The sequence below is a fragment of the Cervus canadensis genome, chromosome 18 (genome assembly GCF_019320065.1).
Source record: "Cervus canadensis isolate Bull #8, Minnesota chromosome 18, ASM1932006v1, whole genome shotgun sequence".
Lineage (NCBI taxonomy): Eukaryota > Metazoa > Chordata > Mammalia > Artiodactyla > Cervidae > Cervus > Cervus canadensis.
In genome coordinates, this window is record NC_057403.1 from 14,466,913 (window position 1) to 14,488,352 (window position 21,440).

A 21,440-nucleotide genomic window follows, 5' to 3' on the forward strand; every position below is an offset into this window, starting at 1 on the left:
GGACTCACTCCTTTTCTGATGAGGCCAAGGTTGTTTTGATCCCAGCCTCTTTCTCCTACCAGACCCAGAAGTCTGGGCCTTGCCCTCTCTCCTGGAGCCCTCCCCATAAATAAAGCAGGCACAAATCTTTCTTTTATCTTTATATTGAGGTTTTAAAAAAAAAAAAAAAGAATGAACATTATGGATGTGGGAGAAGGGACAAGGCTTCTCTCTGTGACTGACTGTCAGCAGGGGCCGATGGGAACCAGAGCGCCAGGGAATTAAAAAAAAAAATAAAAAATATATTTATACATTTATATAGATCATGTTATACACGTGAGTCCCAGAGAAGCAGGAAGCTGCAGCAGGAAGCAATGAGCACACAGAAACACACCTGTGTGTGTACCACACACACTGAAGCAATGCAATGCGATTCCTTCGACCATGGCATAGTAGCAATCCCCATCCCCCCCACCCTACCCTCCAGAAAAAAAAATTTGAAAAGAAACTTCCCTTTTAAGAACAGGGCCAGCCAGTGATTGTTGCCCTTGTGACCAGGAAAAAAAAAAAAAAAACCCAGGCTAACATCACCTTGAAGGCTGGCAGTGGCCATTTTCTTATCTTCCCAGCAAAGGCAGGAGATACTATTTTTAACATTGAAGCTGGAGGGCCACCTCCCTGTCCCTCACAAATACTTGAGACAGTTGTCTTCAAGACCCTGCAGTTCTTTGCCAGCTCCCTCCAATAACTCAGAGAGTCTTTGGGATGGAATGCGTCCATCCCTTGCTTCCTTTAAGATGGCCTCTAGGCAGTGGGTTTTTAATAAGCCTGGCAAAAATTCTGGAGCCAATCTCAGGTGAGGCTGAGCACCAGGTGGGGCCTAGGGACCCAGGGTCTATGCTTTAAGCCTCCAGCCCACTGGGAATTATTGACCTCCAGAGTGTTTTTTTCTTCTTTTTTTAACTTAAAGGGGAGGAACAGTGTACATACCCCCCACCCCCACTGGGAGAAAGGGGGCTTGATTCCTAACTACCCCCCCCACCCCCCGAAACACACACAAACACACAACACACACACACATCAACTAAGGCACAGCCAGGGCGGGCAGGCATGCTTTGGCAAGGAGGCCCCTCCAGAGGCCCCGGGTATGAAAAGCTGCAAAAGGGGGTGTGTGATGTGGGGCTCAGCACCTTTGGAGGTGGGAGGCGGGGGCTGGTGGGGCTGAGAAGGAAGAAGGCTCAGCACTCCCAAGGGGTCAGGAAAGGAGGCAGAGGCGGAAACACACAGGATGAAAAGAGAAGAGAGCCTCAAAGCAGAGAACGTCGGAGACCAGAGCAGGCAGGAGTGAAACAGGATGTGGCTCCCAAACAGAACAGGAAGGGAGGCAACGCAGGAGGAGGCCTGAGGGACACAGACAAGGGTGCAGGAAGGGCTGGGAGGGATGTGAGAAAAGTCGGCAGGAGCCCAGAGCTCTGCGGAAGGGCCTCCGGGGAGAAGGGGGAATTAGGGAGACCCCCACTCCGGGGACGAGGCTCAGACCCTGACGAAAACCAGGCGGGCCGAATACACCAGGTCGGCCAGGTAAGCCAGCAGGTTGATGCCTGTCAGGATGGCCACGGCCAGCCGGCGGTCCCAGAAACACACGTAGTAGGTGTGGCTTCTGCTGCAACTGACATCCATCTGCCGGCGCGGCTGACCGCCATGCCTCTGGTCAAACTGGTAGAGCGGCCAGAGGACCAGGGCCGTGGCGTAGAAGATGACGGAGATCAGGGCCAGGCCCGACAGGAAAGTGGGGAAGGCGATGGGCAGGACGTTGGTGCAGTCGCCGAGGTTCAGCAGGATGGCCACGGCTGCCAGGATGAAACAGATGGAATACACGGCCACGCACCACTCCAGGGCCGACTGGTGCTGGTATAGCACCGGGTCGCTGATGAAGGCGAAGATGACGCAGGCCACGAAGGTCTCCAGCACCTTGAGCAGGCCGGGCACGGTGGCCATGTAGCCGGTGATCTCGCCGGGCCGGGCCCGGGTCCAGGCCACCTCGGTGGCGTAGGCGATACAGGCGATGCAGGAGAAGGCGGTGGCGGCAATGGCGTGGTCCCGGGAGCGCCCGTGAGACAAGAACTGCACGTAGGTGGTGGGGTAGATGATGGAGGAGGAGAGGCAGAAGAGGGCGGCGTAGCAGGCGTAGGTGATGGGGAAGTTGCGCCAGGACAGCGGGAAGCGGACCTGGAGCCCACCCAGCTCCACGATGAGGATGATGAGCGTCACCGAGAAGCAGAAGCACCAGGTGAACATGGACCAGTTGCCCATGGGCCCCGTCCAAGCGCCCACACTGGCCACCAGCGAGAAGGCCACGCAGGTGGAGACCAGCTGCAGCAGGCGGAGGAGGCCCAGCGGCTGGGTCAGCACCCGAGGGGACCCCACGATGGTCGGGGAGCCCAGGCCGGAGGACGACGACATGGTGGTTGTCACGGTGGTGCGGGTTACCGTCACCGGCATGGCTAGGGGGAGGGGAGAGAAGATCCTAAGAACATTCCAAACTGGAGGATCCAGGGTCCCCCCCACCCTGGGGCACTTGCCTCCCTGGAGGGGCCATTGTGGATGGTGTAATCTGGACTCTAGCTGGAGGGGTACCCGGGATTTGGGCCTTTCAGTTTTCAAACCGGGCCAGTCCCAGGCCTACAGGGATGCTGGTGGTCCAGGTGTTAGCCCCCACCCCCACTCCAGCCTCTTGTCAGAGCTCAGGAGGGTAGGTACCCTGTCTCTCTTTTCCCCAGGACCCTTCTTTCTTCACCCTGAAAGCCAACTCTTGTAAAATCACGTCTCTTTTTTATCCCCCCTCCACTCCAGACACACAAAGCTGCTCTCCTTCCCCCAGGGACTCAGCAACCCAGCCACTCAAGATTCTACTCTAGGGACCTCCCTGGTGGACCAGTGGTTAAGACTTTCGCACTTCCAATGCAGGGGGCAATCCCTGGTTGGGGAACTAAGATCCTACATGCCCTGGGTTACAACCAAAAAAAAAAAAAGGATTGTGCTCTAAAGCGTCCCCGTCTTGTGCCCTCCCCACCACCCCCATCAGAATAAGAGACCCTGTCTTCTGTGATCTCTTAAAAACCCCACCCCTGCAACTTCCTTCCTTTGGGTACCCAGGGATCTGCAGCCAGAACTTTCTTTGATCTAACAAACACTTCCAGCCTCCAGACACATTCAAGAGTCTAGCCATCACTCGGGGACCTTCTCAGGGACCCACATCTGATCAGAGCTCCCAGGCTTCCAGCCTGCCACCTCTCACTGAAGGGGAGTCTCTCCCCAGGTGGAACTGGGTATTAGCAACCTCAGCAGCACCCCTCCTGTGGCCACAGGGATTTAGGTCTGGGGTATCTGTGTGTTAAGTCGTTCTGGTCGTGTCCAACCCTTGTGACCCCGTGGACTGCAGCCTGCCAGGCTCCTCTGCCCATGGGACTCTCCAGGCAAGAACACTGGAGTGGGTTGCCATGCCCTTCTCCAGGGGATCTTTCCCACCCAGGGATCGAACTGGAGTCTCCTGCACTGGCGGGTGGGTTCTTAACCACTAGCACCACCTGGGAAGCCTGGGGAACTTGCACCCCCCTGAGGAGCCTGGGGAAGTTCAACCCAAAGGAAGTCAAGCTTCCTCCTGCCTCTCCCCCAACATGAGGTTCAGGCCCCTTCAGGAACCAAGCCAGCTAGTCCCCAACTTCCGGGAACCTCAGCCCCCTCCCCTGACCCAGGCCACTGAAATCTCTGGGTCTCTCAGGTTCAGAAAGACAGTGTCCTTGTCCCAAAGACTCAGGAATGAGGCCCTGGCCTCAAACTCCTGACCAAGTGTCCAGATCCTCACTCAGGCCCTAAAATAGCTAATCTCTCGGCTACTGCTGCTCAGCCACTCCAGCCGTGTCCGACTCTTTGCGATCCCATGGACTGCAGCCCGCCAGGCTCCTCTGTCCATGGGATTCTCCAGGCAAGAACTCTGGAGTGGGTTGCCATGCCCTCCTCCAGGGGATCATCCCGATTAAGGGATAGAACCCCAGTCTCATGTCTCCTGCATTACAGGCGGATTCTTGGCCACCGAGCCACCAGGGAAACACCTCTGGCAAGCTCAAAAGGCCTCTTTCAACTCCCGGGCAATAAAACTTCCTCTTTCCAGTGTAGGAGGGCAGGGTCACAGCCCAGCTGTCCCTCACAAGAGCTTCCTGGGGACACAGGAGACCAGTTCCTGAACATACTTCTTCCTCAGGTCTCGGGATCTAGGCGGCCAAATTCCCCAGCCCCTCCTCCTTCAGATCCAGGAGTCCAGACCCCAGAACCCCTCCCCGGCTCGGACCTAAGAGTCTGAGGCCCCCGGCCCCACTCACCAGCGGTCTTGGCGGAGGGCCCCCACCAGAAAGAGATTCGGTCCTGGAGGCGGATTGGGTCAGACACCTGGAAAAGGGCTGATCGCCGGGAGGAGGGAGAAGACGTCAGCGTCCAGCTCAGACCCTGCCCAGCCCGCTCGGGCTGGCCCAGAGCTCGCGGCGAGGCGGTGTGGTGGACCCCGGGCGCGCCTCCCAGCCAGGGCGGGGACTTGGCCCGGGAATCCCGAACTGTGACCTCGAGGGAAGCCCCGCCCCTTCCTTCCTCCCCTCTCCACCCCCCCAAAAAAAACCTGCGCGGGCGGGAATGGAGGAAAGCTGGGAAGAGTGCAGGCCCCGCGGGGCGGCGTAGGCGGACTGTGATCGTAACCCTGCCCTGGCGCGAGAGCCGGGGGAAGGGAGGGCTGGGGGGAGGCCGGCGGCGGGGGTGGGCCCTGGGCGGCGGCTGCCGGGGCGAGCAGCCCGGGCAGCGCCGCGTCTCCGTCCTTATAAGGGCTGCAAGTCTGCCCAGCCATTCGGAATGTGCCGACGACTGGGAGGCGGCGCCGCGACCCCCGCCCTGCTCCTGGGATTCTGGCGGGGGAGGGGAAGGGTGAAGGGAAGGAGGGATGCTGGGGCGGGGAGCGGGGGCGGGGGGCGGTAGGGTTGGGAGTGGAGCCCGGACTCCAGGTCCCGGGAGGAGAAGCTGCTAGGTCGAATGCCTGGGTCCTTCTAAATGTGAGTTCTGGGTCCCTAAAAGGCGGGCCGGGAGCCCGGAGCCCCAGGAGGAAGGGCTGGGTACCTGGACCCCTGGGTTCGCCTTGCGCACGCCTGGCATCTCGGTGTAGGGGTGGCGGCGGGAAACTGCACAGTATTGGAATCCAGTTCGAAGACAGTGGCCACACCTTCCGCCACCACCCGGAGGGCTGGTCTCCCCCGGCCGGAGCGGAGCCTCCCGGGCCACCTGGGAGGTGCCCCGCAGGAGTCTGCCGCCTCCCGTTCCCCTGACCCGTTAGGAGGAAGTGGGGCGCGCCCAGGAGGCAGAGGGCGGGGCCTCGGGGAGCCTCCCCTGGAAGGTGAGTTAGCGCGCGGACCACCTGGAGGGTTGGGGTCAGTCCCCACTCTCCGAGCCCCCAGCCGTGGCCTGAGGTCAGAGCTCAGGAATGAGCCGCCGGAGACCCAAGCAGGCAGAGGAAACACCCCGTTGGCTTCCGAACCCAGCTCAGGACGTCCCGGGCCACGCCCCAGCCCTGTCCCCACCTCCGCGCCGAACACCACACCCCATCACTCCAAAACTCAGAATCGCGCCCTGAAACCCCAGCCTGGCCTCTCCACCCCTGGCGACCCAGTCCATCTTCACTTTGGCAGCATGGGTACTGAAGCTCAATACCTTTTGCGTCCAAAGTTCGGATTCTGCCCCCTGGAGGGGGAGGAGGTCCGTAATTCTGGACCCCAGCCACTCTCCTCAAACCCAGGATTCCCAACTCCAAGCTCCTCCAGGAGCACAGCCCCTCCTCCCTCAGACCCAGGGGTCCAGGCCCCCAGCCCCTCCTCCCTCAGACCCAGGGGTCCAGGCCCCCAGCCCCCCCAGCTCCCCAGTCCTTCCTCCCTCAGAGCCAGGGGTCCAGGCCCCCAGCCCCTCCTCCCTCAGACCCAGGAGTCCAGGTCCCCAGCCCTTCTTCCTTCAGACTCAGGAATGCAGGCCCCGCTACCATCAAACCCAGGAGTCCAGGCCCCCAGCCTCCCAGCCCTGCAGCCCCCTCCCCTATCAGATCCAGGACTCCAGCCCCTCCTCCGTCAGATCCAGGGGTCCAGACCCCCAGTCCCTCCTCCCTCAGTCCTAGGGGTCCAGGGCTCCAGCCCCTCCTCCCCCAGACCCAGAGGTCCAGGCTCCCAGCCCTTCCTCCATCAGATCCAGGAGTCCAGGCCCCACCCCACCTCCTTTTTCAGACTTACGACCTGTGTGAGTTCAGGCCCCCAGCCGTCTCCTCTCCAGGACCCGAGTCCTGACCCAGACCACCTTTTTCGGGACTGAGACAATTGGAACCCCTCCGCACCCAGAATCCTGGACGCTGCGGCCACCCTTGGGGGGGTTCCCGCAGCCTCACCTTACAGGCCAGCGACCGCTGCGGCTGAAGCAGAGGCGACAGCTGCAGATTAGAAGGGTCTGCGGTCTGGGTGGGGCTGGCCGGCCGGGGAGTGAGGGTGGGCGGGGCCGGAACTCCGGGCTCGAGCCGGATTAGGGAGTCCCGGGCCCGGGCTATCCCAGTCCCGCCCCGAGGGCGGGGCCGGAGGCAAGGCCGCACCCCCTCCGGCGGAGGACCGCGCCGCAGGGGTCCCGCCCCGCCAGCGGTGGGGCGGAGGGCTGAGGTCACTGTTTCCGTGGTGACAAAACAGGAAGACACAACAGCTGGCGGGGTCCGGGCTCGGGAGGGCTGCCCTCCTCGCCCCAGCGCTGGATGGAGAACTCTCCGGGGCCGGCCCGGGAAGGCCGTTGCCATGGCAACCCGTGTGTTTGGCCTTTGTTTAGGACAGAGCCGCCCCCCCACCCCCCAGCTCAAGTCCCCACCCCAGTCTCACCTCGGTCAGTTCTCCCTCTCCCCTTCCAGCCCCCTCCCCCCTCATCTCCCTCCTCTGCCAGGATGGATGAAACCTTGGACACCTGGGTCGCAAAGCGGCTGGGGGGAGCGGGCCTCTCTTTCCTGGGGTCTATTTGTTAGGGTCTCTGTCTCCCGGGTCCCTGAAATGGGAAATGTGTCGATCCCTAGACTTTAGGGGGTTCCTGGGTCCCCAAAAGAACAGTGGTTGGATTGCAGTGTTTAAGGAATTTTAGGGAGGAGTAACGTGGGCCCTCCTAATCCTCTATCTGTAATGCGGTTCGCGGTGGAAGGGACGGATGGGCCGGACCCCAAAGTCCCATGTGTCGGTGGGGATGGTTGGTAGCAAGATTTCAGGGATCAGGGCGGTGGGAGTCGGGGACATGGAGTCCCAGGCTGTGGGCCCAGATTCTTGGCTCCTAGAAGCAATTACGGCTCAGATTCCCGGGTTTTCGGAGCAGATGGGGTTGCAAGCCGGGCCTCTTGGGTATGGAAGCGAGAGATATTTTTGGCCTGCATTCCTGGCTCCTGGAAAAAGGGAGGGGCGCAGAAGCTTAATGAGGGCGAGGCTGGGGGCTGGGGGTGCCAGATTCCTGATTGCTGCAGGGAGGGAGGGGGCCAAGGGACTGCTCTGCCCGGGGCCCAGAGCAGGGAGGGGCCGCGGGGTCCTTTTTTAGGGTCCGCTCCGGGGCCCTGAAACGAATAGACAGAGCTCAGAAGCGAGCAGGAGCTGAAGGCCGGGATGCTCGGCCTAGGGCTGGGGCGGGACGGAGACCGGGACGCCCGGGTCCATCCCTGCTGGCCCGGCTCACTCACCGCGCTCTGCACTGGTCCCCGGCGCGGCCTGGCTCGCGGCTGCCGCTGGGCGGGGCCCGGCGGGACTGCGGCTGCTCGGCGACGCCGCGCTCTCCCGGGCGCCGCCCGCGCCGCAGCCGCCGGGTGTCTTCCAAGCCGACAACTGAGGAAGGAGGCTTTGAGGCCGAGCCCCAGGGTGGGAGCCGCGCGCGTCGCGAAGGGAGGGGTCCGAGAGGATGCTGGAGCTCGGAGCCCGGGGCTGCGTGCCCTTCGGAGATGGGAGGGGTTGGGGGGCACCTGCGCTCTGCAGTTGGGGAGGGTGAGGTGGGGCTGAAGGGCTGTGGAGCCTGCACACCCCCTTTTGTGTCCTGCAAAGGCGGCAGACCTTTGTCTGTCTTTATGTGCCCTGCATAGGGGAAGGGTCTCTAGGAGCCCCGCGTGGGAATGTCTAGGGAGCCAGGACAAGGTATTCGTTGGAGGATCTCCAGGGACGCACCTCCTTGACCCCCAGTAAAGAAACATCTCTTACCCCCTTCTTGCCCAGATCTTTGTCTGACCCCAAAGTGGCACTCTCAAAGCCATGAAGTTAGTCGCTCAGTCGTGTCCAACTCTTTGCGACCCCAGGGACTGTAGCCCGCCAGGTTCCTCTGTCCATGGGGATTCTCCAGGCAAGAATACTGGAATGAGTTGCCGTTTCCTACTCCAGGGGATCTTCCCCACCCAGGGATCGAACCCGGGTCTCCTGCATTGCAGGCGGATTCTTTTACCGTCTGAGCCACCAGGGCACCCCTGAGACGGGCCCCCCAAATAGTAAAGAGGCCGTCACCGCTCAGAGTTTATTGCCGGTGTACTCTCCGGTGGCACTGTACCCGCTTTTAAGACACTGAAACCTCAAAACAGCAGAGTGCAGGGTAGCAGGAAGAGGAAGCAAACATTTAAAGAGTGAGTCATATGGGGTGTGATCCTGAGACGTGACCCCGGACGGCTCCTGGGTCTTGTGTAACGTGGTGAAAGGTATGTGCCGCTGGTTCAGAGTGTTTACCCACATCCTGCCAGGACAGCACCCAGACCCCAGAGATGCCGTCTGCCGCCGGGCACTGAACCCATCTCCAGCAGGCTGTGCCTCTGTTCAGTGAGAGTAGCCGCTTTCTGCTGCTGGGGTGCGTGGACCCGCCCCCTCACTTCCTAACAAACCTGGGCCTTTGATCAGAAGCAGTCTTGTGTGGGTTAACCTGACGGTGAATGGGGCCATTCAGTTTGTACACAGATGCCGCTGTTGGCTAGGAAAGCAAACAGAACCGAGAGTTCATTATTCCAGGCAGGAAAAGGTCAGCACCCCGTCCACGATGGAAGAGGTCCAAGGTGCTCCTCGGGTGCCCAGGTGTTTGACTGGACTCCCTAGAGAACCATAGCACTTTAGGGGGCCCAACACTGCTTGCCGAGGACAGCAAGGCGGGTCTCCATCGCTGACGAAGCTCCGTAGCTGTGAGGAGGCAGATCCGTGCGTAGCCCACCACAGCCGCTTTGTTCATCAGCAGGTAGCTGTGAACATTAAGCAGGCACTGGGGAGACTAGGTGGGGAAGAAGCTGACCGAGAGGCACGGGGTGGTCATCGGGTCTACTTAAGTCTTACTAGCACTCTCTGTAATGGAAGGTTTTAGAGGAGAGTAGACCTGGGTACAGATTGAAAAAAAAAAAAAAACCAACAAACTATTTATTTAGGCTGTGTTGGATCTTCGTTGCTGCTCGGGATTTTCTCTGGTTGTAGGGAGGCTCGCAGTCTCAGTAGTTGCAGCTCCCGGGCTTTAAAGAATGGGCTCAATAGTTGTGGCACATGGGCCTACTTGCTCCACGGCATGTGGCATCTTCCCGGACCAGGGATGGAACCCGTGTCTCCTGCATTGGCACACAGATTCTTTCCCACTGACCCTGGGGACAGATTATGAGCTGGTTTTTGCTCCTGACACCTCTGACAAGCAACTGTGTGTTTGTTTTCCGCATCGGCCACTAATTCTCTAACTCCAGACAGCCACTGAGTGATGAGTGTCTCAATCTGGGCACACTGCTGCTGCTGCTAAGTCGCTTCAGTCGTGTCCGACTCTGTGCGACTCCATAGACGGCAGCCCACCAGGCTCCCCCCGTCCCTGGGACTCTCCAGGCAAGAACAGCATGGGTTGCCATTTCCTTCTCCAAAGCATGAAAGTGAAAAGTGAAAGTGAAGTCGCTCAGTCATGTCCGACTCTTTGTGACCCCATGGACCACAGCCTACCGGGTTCCTTCGTCCATGGGATTTTTCCAGGCAAGAGTACTGGAGTGGGTTGCCATTGCCTTCTCTGAATCTGGGCACACTAACCTCTTGCAATTATCATCAGTCTCCACAAGTAACGGGCTCAGTCCCACAAGACTGAACTCCAGCCACAAGTCCCAGGCCTCCCCTGCGTCTGACCGACTGGTTAGAAATTGGGGCGTTCCCAGGACTCATCCTTGGCTTCCATCATTTGCTAGAATGGCTTGCAGAACTCAAGAAGGCCCTTAGTATTGAAAGTGCGAATGTTAGCCACTCAGTCGTGTCCGACTCTTTGTGACCCCACGGACTGTAGCCCACCAGGCTCCTCTGTCCTTGGAATTCTCCAGGCAAGAATATTGGAGTGAGTTGCCATGCCCTTCTCCAGGGGATCTTCCTGACCCCGGGATCTTTTGAACCCGGGTCTCCTGCATTGCAGGCAGATTCTTTACTGTCTGAGCCACCAGGATATTACTGATTTATTATAAAGGATGTAACTTGGCAACAGCCAAACAGAAGAGATACTCAGGGGAGGATATGGGGAAGGGATGCAGGGCTCCCAGGCCCTCTCTGGGTGTGTCATCACCCAGCACCTTGATGCATTTACCTGCCTGGAAGCCCTCTGAATCCCGCTGTTCAGGGTATTTATGGAAGCTCCATTACGGAAGCTTGGTTGGTGAAATCACAGGCCATCAGTGCGCAAGCTCCATCTCCCTAGCCTGTCTGGAGGTCAGGGAGTGAGGCTGAGAGTTTCAACCCCCAATCACATGATTGGATCCAACCAGCCCTGATTCAGAGCTAACTAGGGCTTCCCAGATGGTGCTAGTGGTAAAGAACCCGCCTGTCAATGCAGGAGACGTAAGAGATGCCAGTTCGATCCCCCAGTCAGGAAGATCCCCTGAAGAAGGAAATGGCAACCCACTCCCGTATTCTTGCCAGAACAATCCCAGGGACAGAGGAGCCTGGTGGGCTGCAGTCCATAGGGTCGCAAAGAGTTGGACACAACTGAGAAACTAAACCACCACAAAGAGTTCAAGGAGTAATAACTCCTTTACTTGGAGGGTATATTCCCACTGTCCTCAGACTATTGGATTCCCAGGAAAGTTCCTGAGTGACAAACTTCCGGTTTTTATGGGGTTTTATCTCCCTTGCTCTGGCATGTGTATTTTAGTGAGACATACAAAGTATGTTATCAGCTGACTTCTGCTTTCCTGCTTTCAAGGTCTTATCAGCATTGTGACTGGCCAGGACAGAATCTATAGGGTGCTGAAAGCAGAAGTTGGTGGAAAATCTGGTGATTCTGGGGCAGTATCATACAGCATACCTCTAGCTTGGGAAAAGATTGAAATTTGAAGTACAGTGTCTACTGCATGCGAATTGCTTTTGCACCATCATAAAACTGAACAACGAAGTCAAGCCATCATAATTGTGGAACTGACTGTATTCTTTCTTCCCTTTTCTGAGACAGATATCTCCCCCTAGTCTGTTCTCTGACCGTAACTGTCACCGTTTTGTTGTCTGTGGACTTCCCGGTCACTTGCCCTCATTTTCCACATGGTTTCCTGAAATTCTCTAGAGAGCTTCTGTCTAGACAGATTTGCCATGACTAGGTCGAGTGGATTCCTCCGCCCTCAGAGTGGCTGGTTGCCCCTGGCTTTTGCCAGGCTGCTCTTGTTCATCTCCATGAGCTGCAGAAAATATTGTCACGTTTCTATTTGCCCCTTGATGTGACAGTGTTTGGGAGGCACTGACTTAGAAGACCTATGCGAACATTACCCTCCACACCGTAGCATCCACCTCTCCACTGGGTTCTCCATGCCTCTCAGACATCAACGATTTCTGCTTGCATCCTACTTCCTTAGCAATAGCCACTTGTGATCTTGTCTTAACTTGAGAGGAGCCCCCAGTCCATCAGCATGCTCCTTCCTTGCTTTCCTCTTCAGATGCACTTCCACAGCCTATCATTTCAGTGACCCTCGTTTCACACTAGGATACTTAACACTCCTCTGCCATTCTGTCTTTTTATCACCCCAGTCCTGGAAAAGAAAAAGAAAAAGCCCACCTACGGAATACCTAAATAGACATTTCTCCAAAGAAGACATACAGATGGCCAAAAAGCATAGGAAGAGATGCTAAACATCGCCAATTGTTAGAGAAATGCAAATCAAAACTGCAATGAGGGGACTTTCCTGGTGATCCAGTGGTTAAGAATCTCCCCTCCAATGCAGGGGACGTGGGTTCAATAAGAGAAGCCCCCTTCCCACCCCGCCCATGCACCACAACTAGTGAAAACCCACGTGTCAAGATGAAGACCCCATGCAGCCAAAATTTTAAAATAAAATAAATGAACAAATAGAGTTTAGGCTCAGACAGCTTCTTAAAGTGGAGAATGTTAGACACTGAATGTGACTATTTAAAAAAAAATGCCTACACTTGGAAAAAAAAAATACAACAAGGTACCACCTCACACTGGTCAGAATGGCCATCGTCAAAAAATGTCTACAAATAACAAATGCTGGAAAGCATAAGGAGAAAAGAGAGCCCTCCCACCCTGTAGGTGGGAATGTAAATTGGTGCAGCCACTATGGAGAACAGTGTGGAGTTCCTTAAAAAACTAAAGATAGAGCTACCATATGATCCAGCAATCCTACTCCTGGGCACACATCCAGAGAAAGCCACGCTTTGAAAAGGTACGTGCACCCTATGTTCACAGCAGCACTGTCCACAACAGACAAGACACGGAAACCACCTGAATGTCCCACTGGCAGAGGAATGGATGAAGCAGGTGTGGTCCAGATGTACAATGGAGTATTACTCGGCCACAGAGAGAAGGCATGAAGTGACTCGGTGCTTCCCAGGAGGTGCTAGTGGTAAAGAACCCACGAGACAATGCAGGAGATGGGAGTTTGATCCCTGGGTCGGGAAGATCCCCTGGAGGAGGGCATGGCAACCCACCCCAGTTTTCTGGCCTGGAGAATCCCCATGGACAGAGGAGCCTGGTGGGCTACAGTCCATGGGGTCGCAAGCAGCTGGACACAACTGTGTGCACACACACAGCAACATGGATGGACCTAGAGATGATCATATTAAGCGAAGTAAGTGGGACAAAGACAACGATCGTGTGAATCTCAAAAAGGACACAAATGAGCTTATTTATGAAACAGAAAGAGGCTCACAGACTTTGAAAACGAATTTATGGCTACTAAAGGGGAAAGGTCGAGGGTGGAGGGATAAATCGGGAGTTTGGGATTAACATAAACATACTACTATATATAAAATAGATAAACCACGGGGTCCTACCATAGCGCACAGGGAACTCTACTCAATCCTCTATAATAACCTATATGGGAAGAGAATCTGGAAAAAAAAAAGATACGTGTATGAAAGTGTTAGTGGTTCAGTCATGCCTGACTCTGTAGCCCCATGGACTGCAGCCCACCAGGCTCCTCTGTCCATGGGATTTCCCAGGCAAGAGTACTGGAGTGGGTTGCCATTTCCTTCTCCAACACATGTATATGTATAACTAAATCACTCTGCTGTACTCCAGAAACCCACACAACATTATAAGTCAACTGTACTCCAGTATAAAATTGGGCTTCCTGGTGCCTCCGTTGGTAAAGAATCTGCCTGCCATGCAGAAGACCCAGGTGCGATTCCTGGGATTCCTGGGTAGGGAAGTTCCCCTGGAGGAGGAAAGGGCAGCCCACTCCAGTATTCTTGCCTGGAGAATCCCATGGAAAGAGGAGACTGGTGGGCTACAGTCCATGGAGTCGCAAACAGTTGGACTCAAGTGAGCATCTGAGCATAAGCCAATATAAAATAAAAAAATTTTTTTTAAAAAAGAAAAAGCCTATCTATCAGGGTTTTTCCCCCGCATATGTTTCTCCCTAAGCAATTGAACATCACTGGAGAAAGTCATATTACAAGGCATAAAGATATGGTGAAAGTGAAAAAGTGAAAGTATTAGTCATGTCCAGCTCTTTGTGACCTCATGGACTGCAGCCTGCCAGGCTCCTCTGTCCATGGAATTCTCCAGGCAAGAATACTGGAGTGGGTAGCTGTTCCTTTCTCCAGGGGATCTCCCCGACCCAGGAATGGAAGCCAGGTCTCCTGTATTGCAGACGATTCTTTACCATCTGAGCCACCGGGGAAGTCATAAAGACGTGATGAGCAAACTCAGGACTGCCCCCGTACAGTGTTGCCTACAGCCCCATTGCAATCCTCTGGTCGGCTCCTCCTCATTGCCATAGTGACAAGCACACTATTTTTAAGCTCTTTGATCTCTGCCCTTGGCCTGGCCTGAGTTCTCAGTCTATGACCTACCTTCTTTATTTAGAGAGAGACCAGAAGTCGTTGGCTGGTCAGTTCCTCAACTTCCCTAAACTGAAACCAGAATGTGACAATATTTCCAGGACTGTTCTTGAACAACAGTGAAGTTCTTCTTATCTCACGCTAATCCTTCTTGCCTTTTTTTTTTTTTTGCATTTCTTGTCTTTTAAATTGTAGTAGAGTTGATGTATATTATATAAGTGTACAATATGGTGATTTACACTTCTTAAAGGTTATACTCCGTTGACAGTTATTATAGAACATTGGCGATATTCTCCGTGTTGTGCTATATATCCTTGTATTTATTATATACATAATGGTTTGTACCTCTTAATCCCTTACCCCTACACTTCCCCTCCCCACTTCCCTCTGCCCACTGGTTTGTTCTCTACATCTGCGAGTCTGTTTCTTTTTTATTGCTGTTATATTAACTATTTTTTTTTTTTAGATTCCACATATAAGAGATAAAATACAGTATTTGTCTTTCTCTGTCTGACTTACTTCACTTAGCATAATACCCTCCAAATTTTTCATATTGTTGCAAATGGCAAAATTTCCTTTCTTTCTATGGCCGACTAGTGTTCCATTGTGCATGTGTGTGTGTGATCTTTATCCATTCATCTGTCGACGGGCACTTAGATTGCTCCCATACCTTGACAGTCGCAATAATGACACTGGGAACACTGAGGTGCATGTATATTTTTAATGCTTTTGTTACATTAATGCTTTTGTTGCTTCTGCATATAGACCCAGGAGTGGAGCTGCTGGATCATATGGTAGTTCTGTTTTTAGTTTTTTGACTCAGAACACTTCTATTTGTCTTTTTGACCCTTAAATATATCCTTCTTCCCATCAACTTACTTTTGCTCTTAACAAGCGATATTCTGCTGCTAATACTCAGCATCTCCTGCTCACAGAACCTTTCATTGAGTGACTTTTTGAGAAATAATTGTTGTTTTCAATTGTGGTCAAATACACATAACAGAAAACTTACCTTTCAAGCTTGCCTTTTTTGGAAATGTACCCCTCAGTGGTGATAAGAATGTTCACACTGTGACCACGTGAATGCACAAAGAAAAGATGGTTGTCAACAAGCCAGGCAGAGGGAACTCAGAAGAAGCCAATCTCCAACTTGATCTAGGATTTCTAACTTCCAGCATTGTGAGAATATGAATTTCTGTCTAAGCCATACAGCCTGTGGCTCTTTGTTATGGCAGCCCCATGGAAACTAACCTAACACTTTGAAAAAAAAATTTTTTTTTGCAGCCACTTCAAGAATCTTAATTCAGGGATCAAATCCATGCCCCCTGCAGTGGAAGCACAGAGTCTTAACTGCTGGACCACCAGGAAAGTCCCCTATATTCTCTTTCAAATCCATCAACTTCTATACATCTCTGTATCAGTCACAGGTTGCTGAGTAATTCATTTCCCCAAAGGAATGAAATTCTACAGCATGGATGAGCCTTGAAGACATTACATTTAGTAAAATAAGCCAGACACCAAGTAACAAATACTATAGGATTCCACTACCACAAATACTATAGTAATCCAAATACTATAGGATTCCACTATGTAAAGTAGTCAAATCCATAGAGACAGAAAGTAGACTAGTGTTTACCCAAGGCTGGGGGCAGGGGGAATGGGAGTGAATATTTAAGGGGCCCAAAGTTTTAGTTTGGGATAATGGAAAAAACAAAGTTCTGGGATGTGTAGAGTGGTGATGATTGTACCACCACTGAATGAAGACCACCGAACTGTATGCTCAAAAATGGAAAATTTTAGGTAAATTTTGTGTTATGTGTGTCTTACCACAAAAGTTAAAAGGAAGAAGATGGGACTTCCCAGGCGGTCCGGTGGTTAAGACTCTGCACCTCCTGTGCAGTGGGTGTGGATGTGGGGGGTGGGGTGGGCCGGGTGCAGGGTCGATTCCTGCTCAGGAAACTAAGATCCCCACACGCCTAATGGCTCAGTCAAGAAAAAAAAAAAAAAAGAAAGAAAGAAAAATATTACGTAAAAGATACATAAATAAAATGTAAAATTCAGTTCTGTAGTTCCACTGGCCACATTTCAAGCACAGAGCAGGGTCATCATATTGGACTGAAGTGTGTTAGTTGCTTAAACTCGGAAATCTGAAACTCAGTTTTTTGGAGTGTGGACACCTTACTGGGCTCCCCTGGGTGGCTCAGACAGTAAAGACTCTGCCTGCAATGCAGGAGACCAGGATTCCATCCCTGAGTCGGGAAGAGCCCTTGGAGGAGGAAATGGCAACCCACTCCAGTATTCTTGCCTGCAGAATCCCATGGACAGAGGAACCTGGTGGGCCATAGTCCATGGGGTTGCAGGAGAGCTGGACAGGACAGAGCCACCAACACTTTCATACTTTCACTTTCAGCCTGTGCTAGATACAGATCCCAGCAGTATTAAAAAAAAACAAAACAAAACTTTGTGACTAAGTGGGGTTTATTCTAGAAATGGAAGGATGGCTAATATTCAGAAACCGTTAATGAGATTTAACCCATGAACAGAGCCAAGCAGAAAAAAACCATGTGACTATCACATATGCGCTAAAAGAGTATCTGACAAAATGCAATTTTAAAAAACTGAATAAACAGGAAGTCAGGGTTCCTAAAGCTGTTAGACATCTGTGGTTTTCCAGGGCTCCTGCTCTGTGAAGGAATTTCTCTGGTCTTTGGGGTCAGGGTGGCTGTGGAAAGCTACTGCTTCTAGAATTTCCTCTCCAGGCTTCAGCATGTATAAACACTACAGACCAGGTCTGGTGCCATGGGAACTTCCCAGCACGGGACCCTCTACTGGGGTTAGTTAAACCTCTTGTAAACACACAGGTGGGAGCTATTGTCTGACTTTTTTTTTTTATTTTTGGCTAGGCGACTCGTGGGATCTAGTTCCCCCACCAGGGATTGAACCCATGCCCGCTGCTTTGGAAGGCAGAGGCTTAACCACTGGACCACCAGGAAGTGCCACTATTGTCTGATTTATTAGGAGGACTAAAGGGACCAAGACTGGCCTTCTTCTCCCTCTCTTAGCTGAATGCTTCCTTCCAGGGCTTTGAATTGGGCAGGAAAGAAGCAAGGACATTGGAAATTAAGAGTGCAGCTTCAAGGGTGAAGGTATGAAGTGCTGAGTGCTGAGTGGAGGGAGTGACCGGGGTGGGCAGGGGGGGCCGGTGGCCAGGCAGCTTCTTGGCCTGGGTGGCTGGGTGCACGTGACAAGAGCATTCTCTCCACTGTGTATTCTTGGCTTCCGGCCAGTTTACATTCTCCCGCCGTCCCCTGCACTCGGCCATTTACTCTGTTCTGTGGCCTGCCCTTAACCCCCTCCTTTGCTTCCCACATGCCTTTCACTTGCAAATCAGAACCCGGATAGGTAGCAACTCTCACCATTGCTGGAGACCCCCAGGAAACCACCCCCCACCTTTCTGAGAGGAGGTTTCACCCCATGAGATGATTTTCTTTCTCCTCGTGATGCAGATTGGATTAACAGATGGTGATTTTCATCGTAATCTCTTCAGCAAAATAGACTGAAGTCTTCTGTTTGGAAAACGTAGGCTGCCTGTGGTGGAAGGGCTGGAGGGGTGGGGAAGGAAGGAAGGAAATCTTATTTGGTTTGTAAAACTCCCCTGCTAAATGTACTTATCAGATGGAAATAAATCAAGTCTCTGCTTATAAGGGACTGGATAAATAAGCTCTGGTACCTCCAGATAATGCGACAAGATGTATATCTTAAAAAAAAAAAAAAGAATTAGGAAGCTCTAGTTACCTAAATGGAAGATTTCCCAGGATAACAGTCTTAAGTGAAAAAGGCAAGATGCGGAACCCTGTTACAAGGATTTAACCTTCTGCGTGACCAGAGTATTGACTGAGCGACTGAACTGAACTGAACTGAAACTTCTGCGTGAGAAAATATGAAAATAAGAAGATGTGTTCCTATTTTATTGTGTTTTGTATAAACACTGGAACAGTCCACAAGAGACTCAGAACAGTGGTAACCTCCCCAAGAGCGGGCAAAACCTCCACAAAACAAGTAGGAACTTCCCTGATGGTCCAGGTTTACGACCCCACACTTCCTCTGCAGGGGGCTCAGGTTCCATCCCTGGGTGGGCAACTAAGATCCCACACACCTCATGCTGTGTAGCAAAAAAAACAAAAACAAAAACAAAAAACAAACCCAAAGCAGAAAAAACACAAACCAACAACAACAGAAAACTGAGATGTGGGACTGAAACTTCTTTCTGTATGTGTATAAATTTTAAATTCTAAACACATGAACACATTACTTACTTAAAATCATATCTATAAATAGATTATATGACTCAAGGCACAGAAAATACTTAGGACAATGACTCCACGTCAGTATACGCTAATTATTATATGATGCATAATGCATATTAATATGATATAATATATGCCATGGAAAGTTCTGGAAAGCTACACAAGAAATGGGCTCAGACCAAAGGGAAAGGAGGACTGGGCAACTGGAACTTTATCTACCTTTTTTGGTGAGTTTTCTGAGTCTTCTCTCCTGGTAAATGCATTACCAAGTCCAACCACAGAAGGATGCATACATTTTAACGAGCTATTTATAATCTGCCAGGCAAGGAGCCTTAGGATGACAAATGAATACAGATGACTTTTTCTCCTGAGCATCTACGAGAAGACTAGAGGAAGCTGATCACAAATGTCGCAGTTCGCCTTCACAGATAAAAATAAGTGGGGACCAAAAAAAAAAAAAAAAAAGTGGGGAATCTAACATACAAAATTGCAAACCATGATCCACGGTCATGGGATTTATCCCATACCTATTGGGGATTGGGGCGGGGGGTGGGGGGGAGGTGTCTGTGGCCTGGAGACTGGGGTCACCTCCTGGAGCCAGGTAACCTCTTCATGCCCTCTGGGACCTCAGAACAGTGGCAGCTTCCATAGAAAGACCTCGTTTCAGGTCATCTTGGGGCTGAACCCAAGTTTTCACCACTTGCGGTCTCTCTTTCTAAATCTGCAGCGAAAAGGCACAGGGCCAGCCCAAAACACACGAAAACAACTCAAGATGGTCTCGGCCCTGCGATGGGGGCGGAGGGGCGGGGAGGGCGCCTCCGTGTGGGGTCGCCCTCTAGCGGACGGCGAGGGTAAAGCACGTTCAGCCTGGAAATGGAACAAGGGCGTCGGTCTTCTTTTCCTTTCCCGGCCGGGTGTCAGGGGCGAGTGTGCGAGATCGCCAAGAAGCTCGCTGCTACGCCCCGCACATTGGAGGAGAGACGGGGAGGAACCAAACCCCTAGACTAGTTGTCTTTTCTGCGCAGGGAAATCAAACGGTATGGAGGAAGCGCACAAGTGTCTCCTAGGCTGAGTGAAAGGGTCTTTGGAGGGTGTGACCTTTGAGCTCAGAGCTGAAGGATGAATATGACCCAGAGGCCAAGGAAGGCTTGTCATTCCAGGCGCGGGAAAGAGCAAGTGCCTTGAGGGAGAGGGAACCCCTTCCCCCCCTCGCATCAGGGGACTGTCCCCGCCCCGCCCCCCCCCCCCCACCCCGACGTGTTTCTGGAAGAGCAGAAAGCCCACGTGGATGAACCCAGGACTGCAGAGGGGAATGGGGGCAGATAACATGGTATTGTCACAAAGACAGATTTCAGATTTCAGGCACATGCACACACGTTGAAAGCCACCGATACGTGAACAAACGCACGCAGCATTGCGGTGGAGAAAGGATGAACGTGGTTTTTGTTGTTTTGTTGTATTGCTCAGCCGATGACCCTACCCCACACCGTGCTGCTGCTGTTATTCAGCCGCTCAGCCCTGTCTGATTCTTTGCCACCGTCTGGACTGTAGCCTGCCAGGGTCCTTTGTCCCTGGGATTCTCCAGGCCAGAATACTGGAGTGGGTTGCATTTCCTTCTCCAGGGGATCCTCCTGACCTAGGGATCAAATTCCCATCTCTTCTGTCTCCTGCATTGGCATGTGGGTTCTTTACCACTAGTGCTCCCGGGAAGCCCCCTCTTATCATATCCCCAAATAAATTTCCAGATGGTTCTTAGGTCTAACCGAGGAAGATCAAACAGCATATTCAAGAAGAAGATGTCTTTGCGATATTGAGATTGGCAACAATTTCTTAAACAGGACACAGAATCATCGTGTGCAAGTGAAAAGTGGTAAACTGAACTAGAACTTCTGTCACTATAGGTTGAATGTCTATACCCCTTGAAATTCGTATTTTGAAATCCTGACTCCCAACATAACAGTATTTGGAAGTGGGGGCTTTTGGGAGGTCACTAGGTCATAAAAGTGGAGCACTTGTTAATGGGGTGGATGTCATTATAAAGGATCCCTTCACACTACTGTGTATAAACTAGATAACTAATAAGAGCCTACGACTAGCACAGGGGACTCTATTCAGTATTCGGTAGTGACCTCGATGGGAAAAGAATCTAAAAAAGAGTGGAGATATACATATGTATATATCTACTTACCTGGTGGCTCAGATAGTAAAGAGTCTGCCTGCAATGCAGGAGGCCTAGATTTGATCCCTGGGTTGTCGGAAAGATCCCCTGGAGAAGGGAATGGCAATGCACTCCTGTATTCTTGCCTGGAGAATTTCCTGGATAGAGGAGTCTGGCGGGCTACAGTCCATGGGGTTGCAAAGAGTTGGGCACGACTGAGCGAGTTTCACTACACCACTACTGTATGTATACGTATAACGGATTCACTTGGCTGCACATCTGAACCTAACACAGCATTGTATATCAACTATAATCTAAAAAAAAAAAAAAAAAAAAGGCCCATCAGAGCATCCTCCGGACCCTATGCCATGTGAGAACACAGCGGGAAAAGAGTGAGCCAGGAAGCAGACCCTCGCCAGTCACCAAACTGCTGCTGCTTTGATCTTGGTCTTCCAGCCTCTAGAACCATAAGAAATAAATGTCTTGTGTGTAAGTTACCGGCTTGATTGCAGCAGCTCAAATGAAATAAGACATCTGTTCACCTCAAGTCACTTTCCTGTTTTTTTTCTTAATTAGTTTTTGTTGGCGTGTAATTGCTTTACAGTGCTGTGTTACTTTCTGCCGCACGGCAAAGTGAACCAGCTACATGTATAC

At 52.5% G+C, this 21,440-nt stretch overlaps 1 protein-coding gene and 1 long non-coding RNA gene across 6 annotated transcripts in view; one reads left to right on the forward strand and one right to left on the reverse strand.

The window, feature by feature from the left end:
* Positions 1 to 125: 125 nt before the first annotated feature.
* Positions 126 to 7,813, reverse strand: MYADM (myeloid associated differentiation marker). 5 transcript variants are annotated; one of them, XM_043435090.1, is made up of 3 exons: positions 7,748 to 7,813; positions 4,359 to 4,436; positions 126 to 2,483 (listed from the first exon to the last, which is right to left on the reverse strand). In XM_043435090.1, the coding sequence occupies exon 3, from the start codon at positions 2,479 to 2,481 to the stop codon at positions 1,513 to 1,515; it is 969 nt and encodes a 322-aa protein (XP_043291025.1). In that variant the 5' UTR covers positions 2,482 to 2,483; positions 4,359 to 4,436; positions 7,748 to 7,813; the 3' UTR covers positions 126 to 1,512. The 5 variants fall into 5 exon arrangements, with proteins under 5 accessions (XP_043291025.1, XP_043291024.1, XP_043291026.1 ...); XM_043435089.1 differs by lacking the exon at positions 7,748 to 7,813 and adding an exon at positions 6,443 to 6,580; XM_043435091.1 differs by lacking the exon at positions 7,748 to 7,813 and adding an exon at positions 6,291 to 6,423.
* The window catches only part of LOC122420227, a 30,833-nt gene continuing 14,394 nt past the window's right edge, over positions 5,002 to 21,440 (forward strand). The window contains exon 1 of the long non-coding RNA XR_006263232.1: positions 5,002 to 5,072. This is a non-coding gene — a long non-coding RNA (uncharacterized LOC122420227). The remainder of the gene's footprint in view (positions 5,073 to 21,440) is intronic.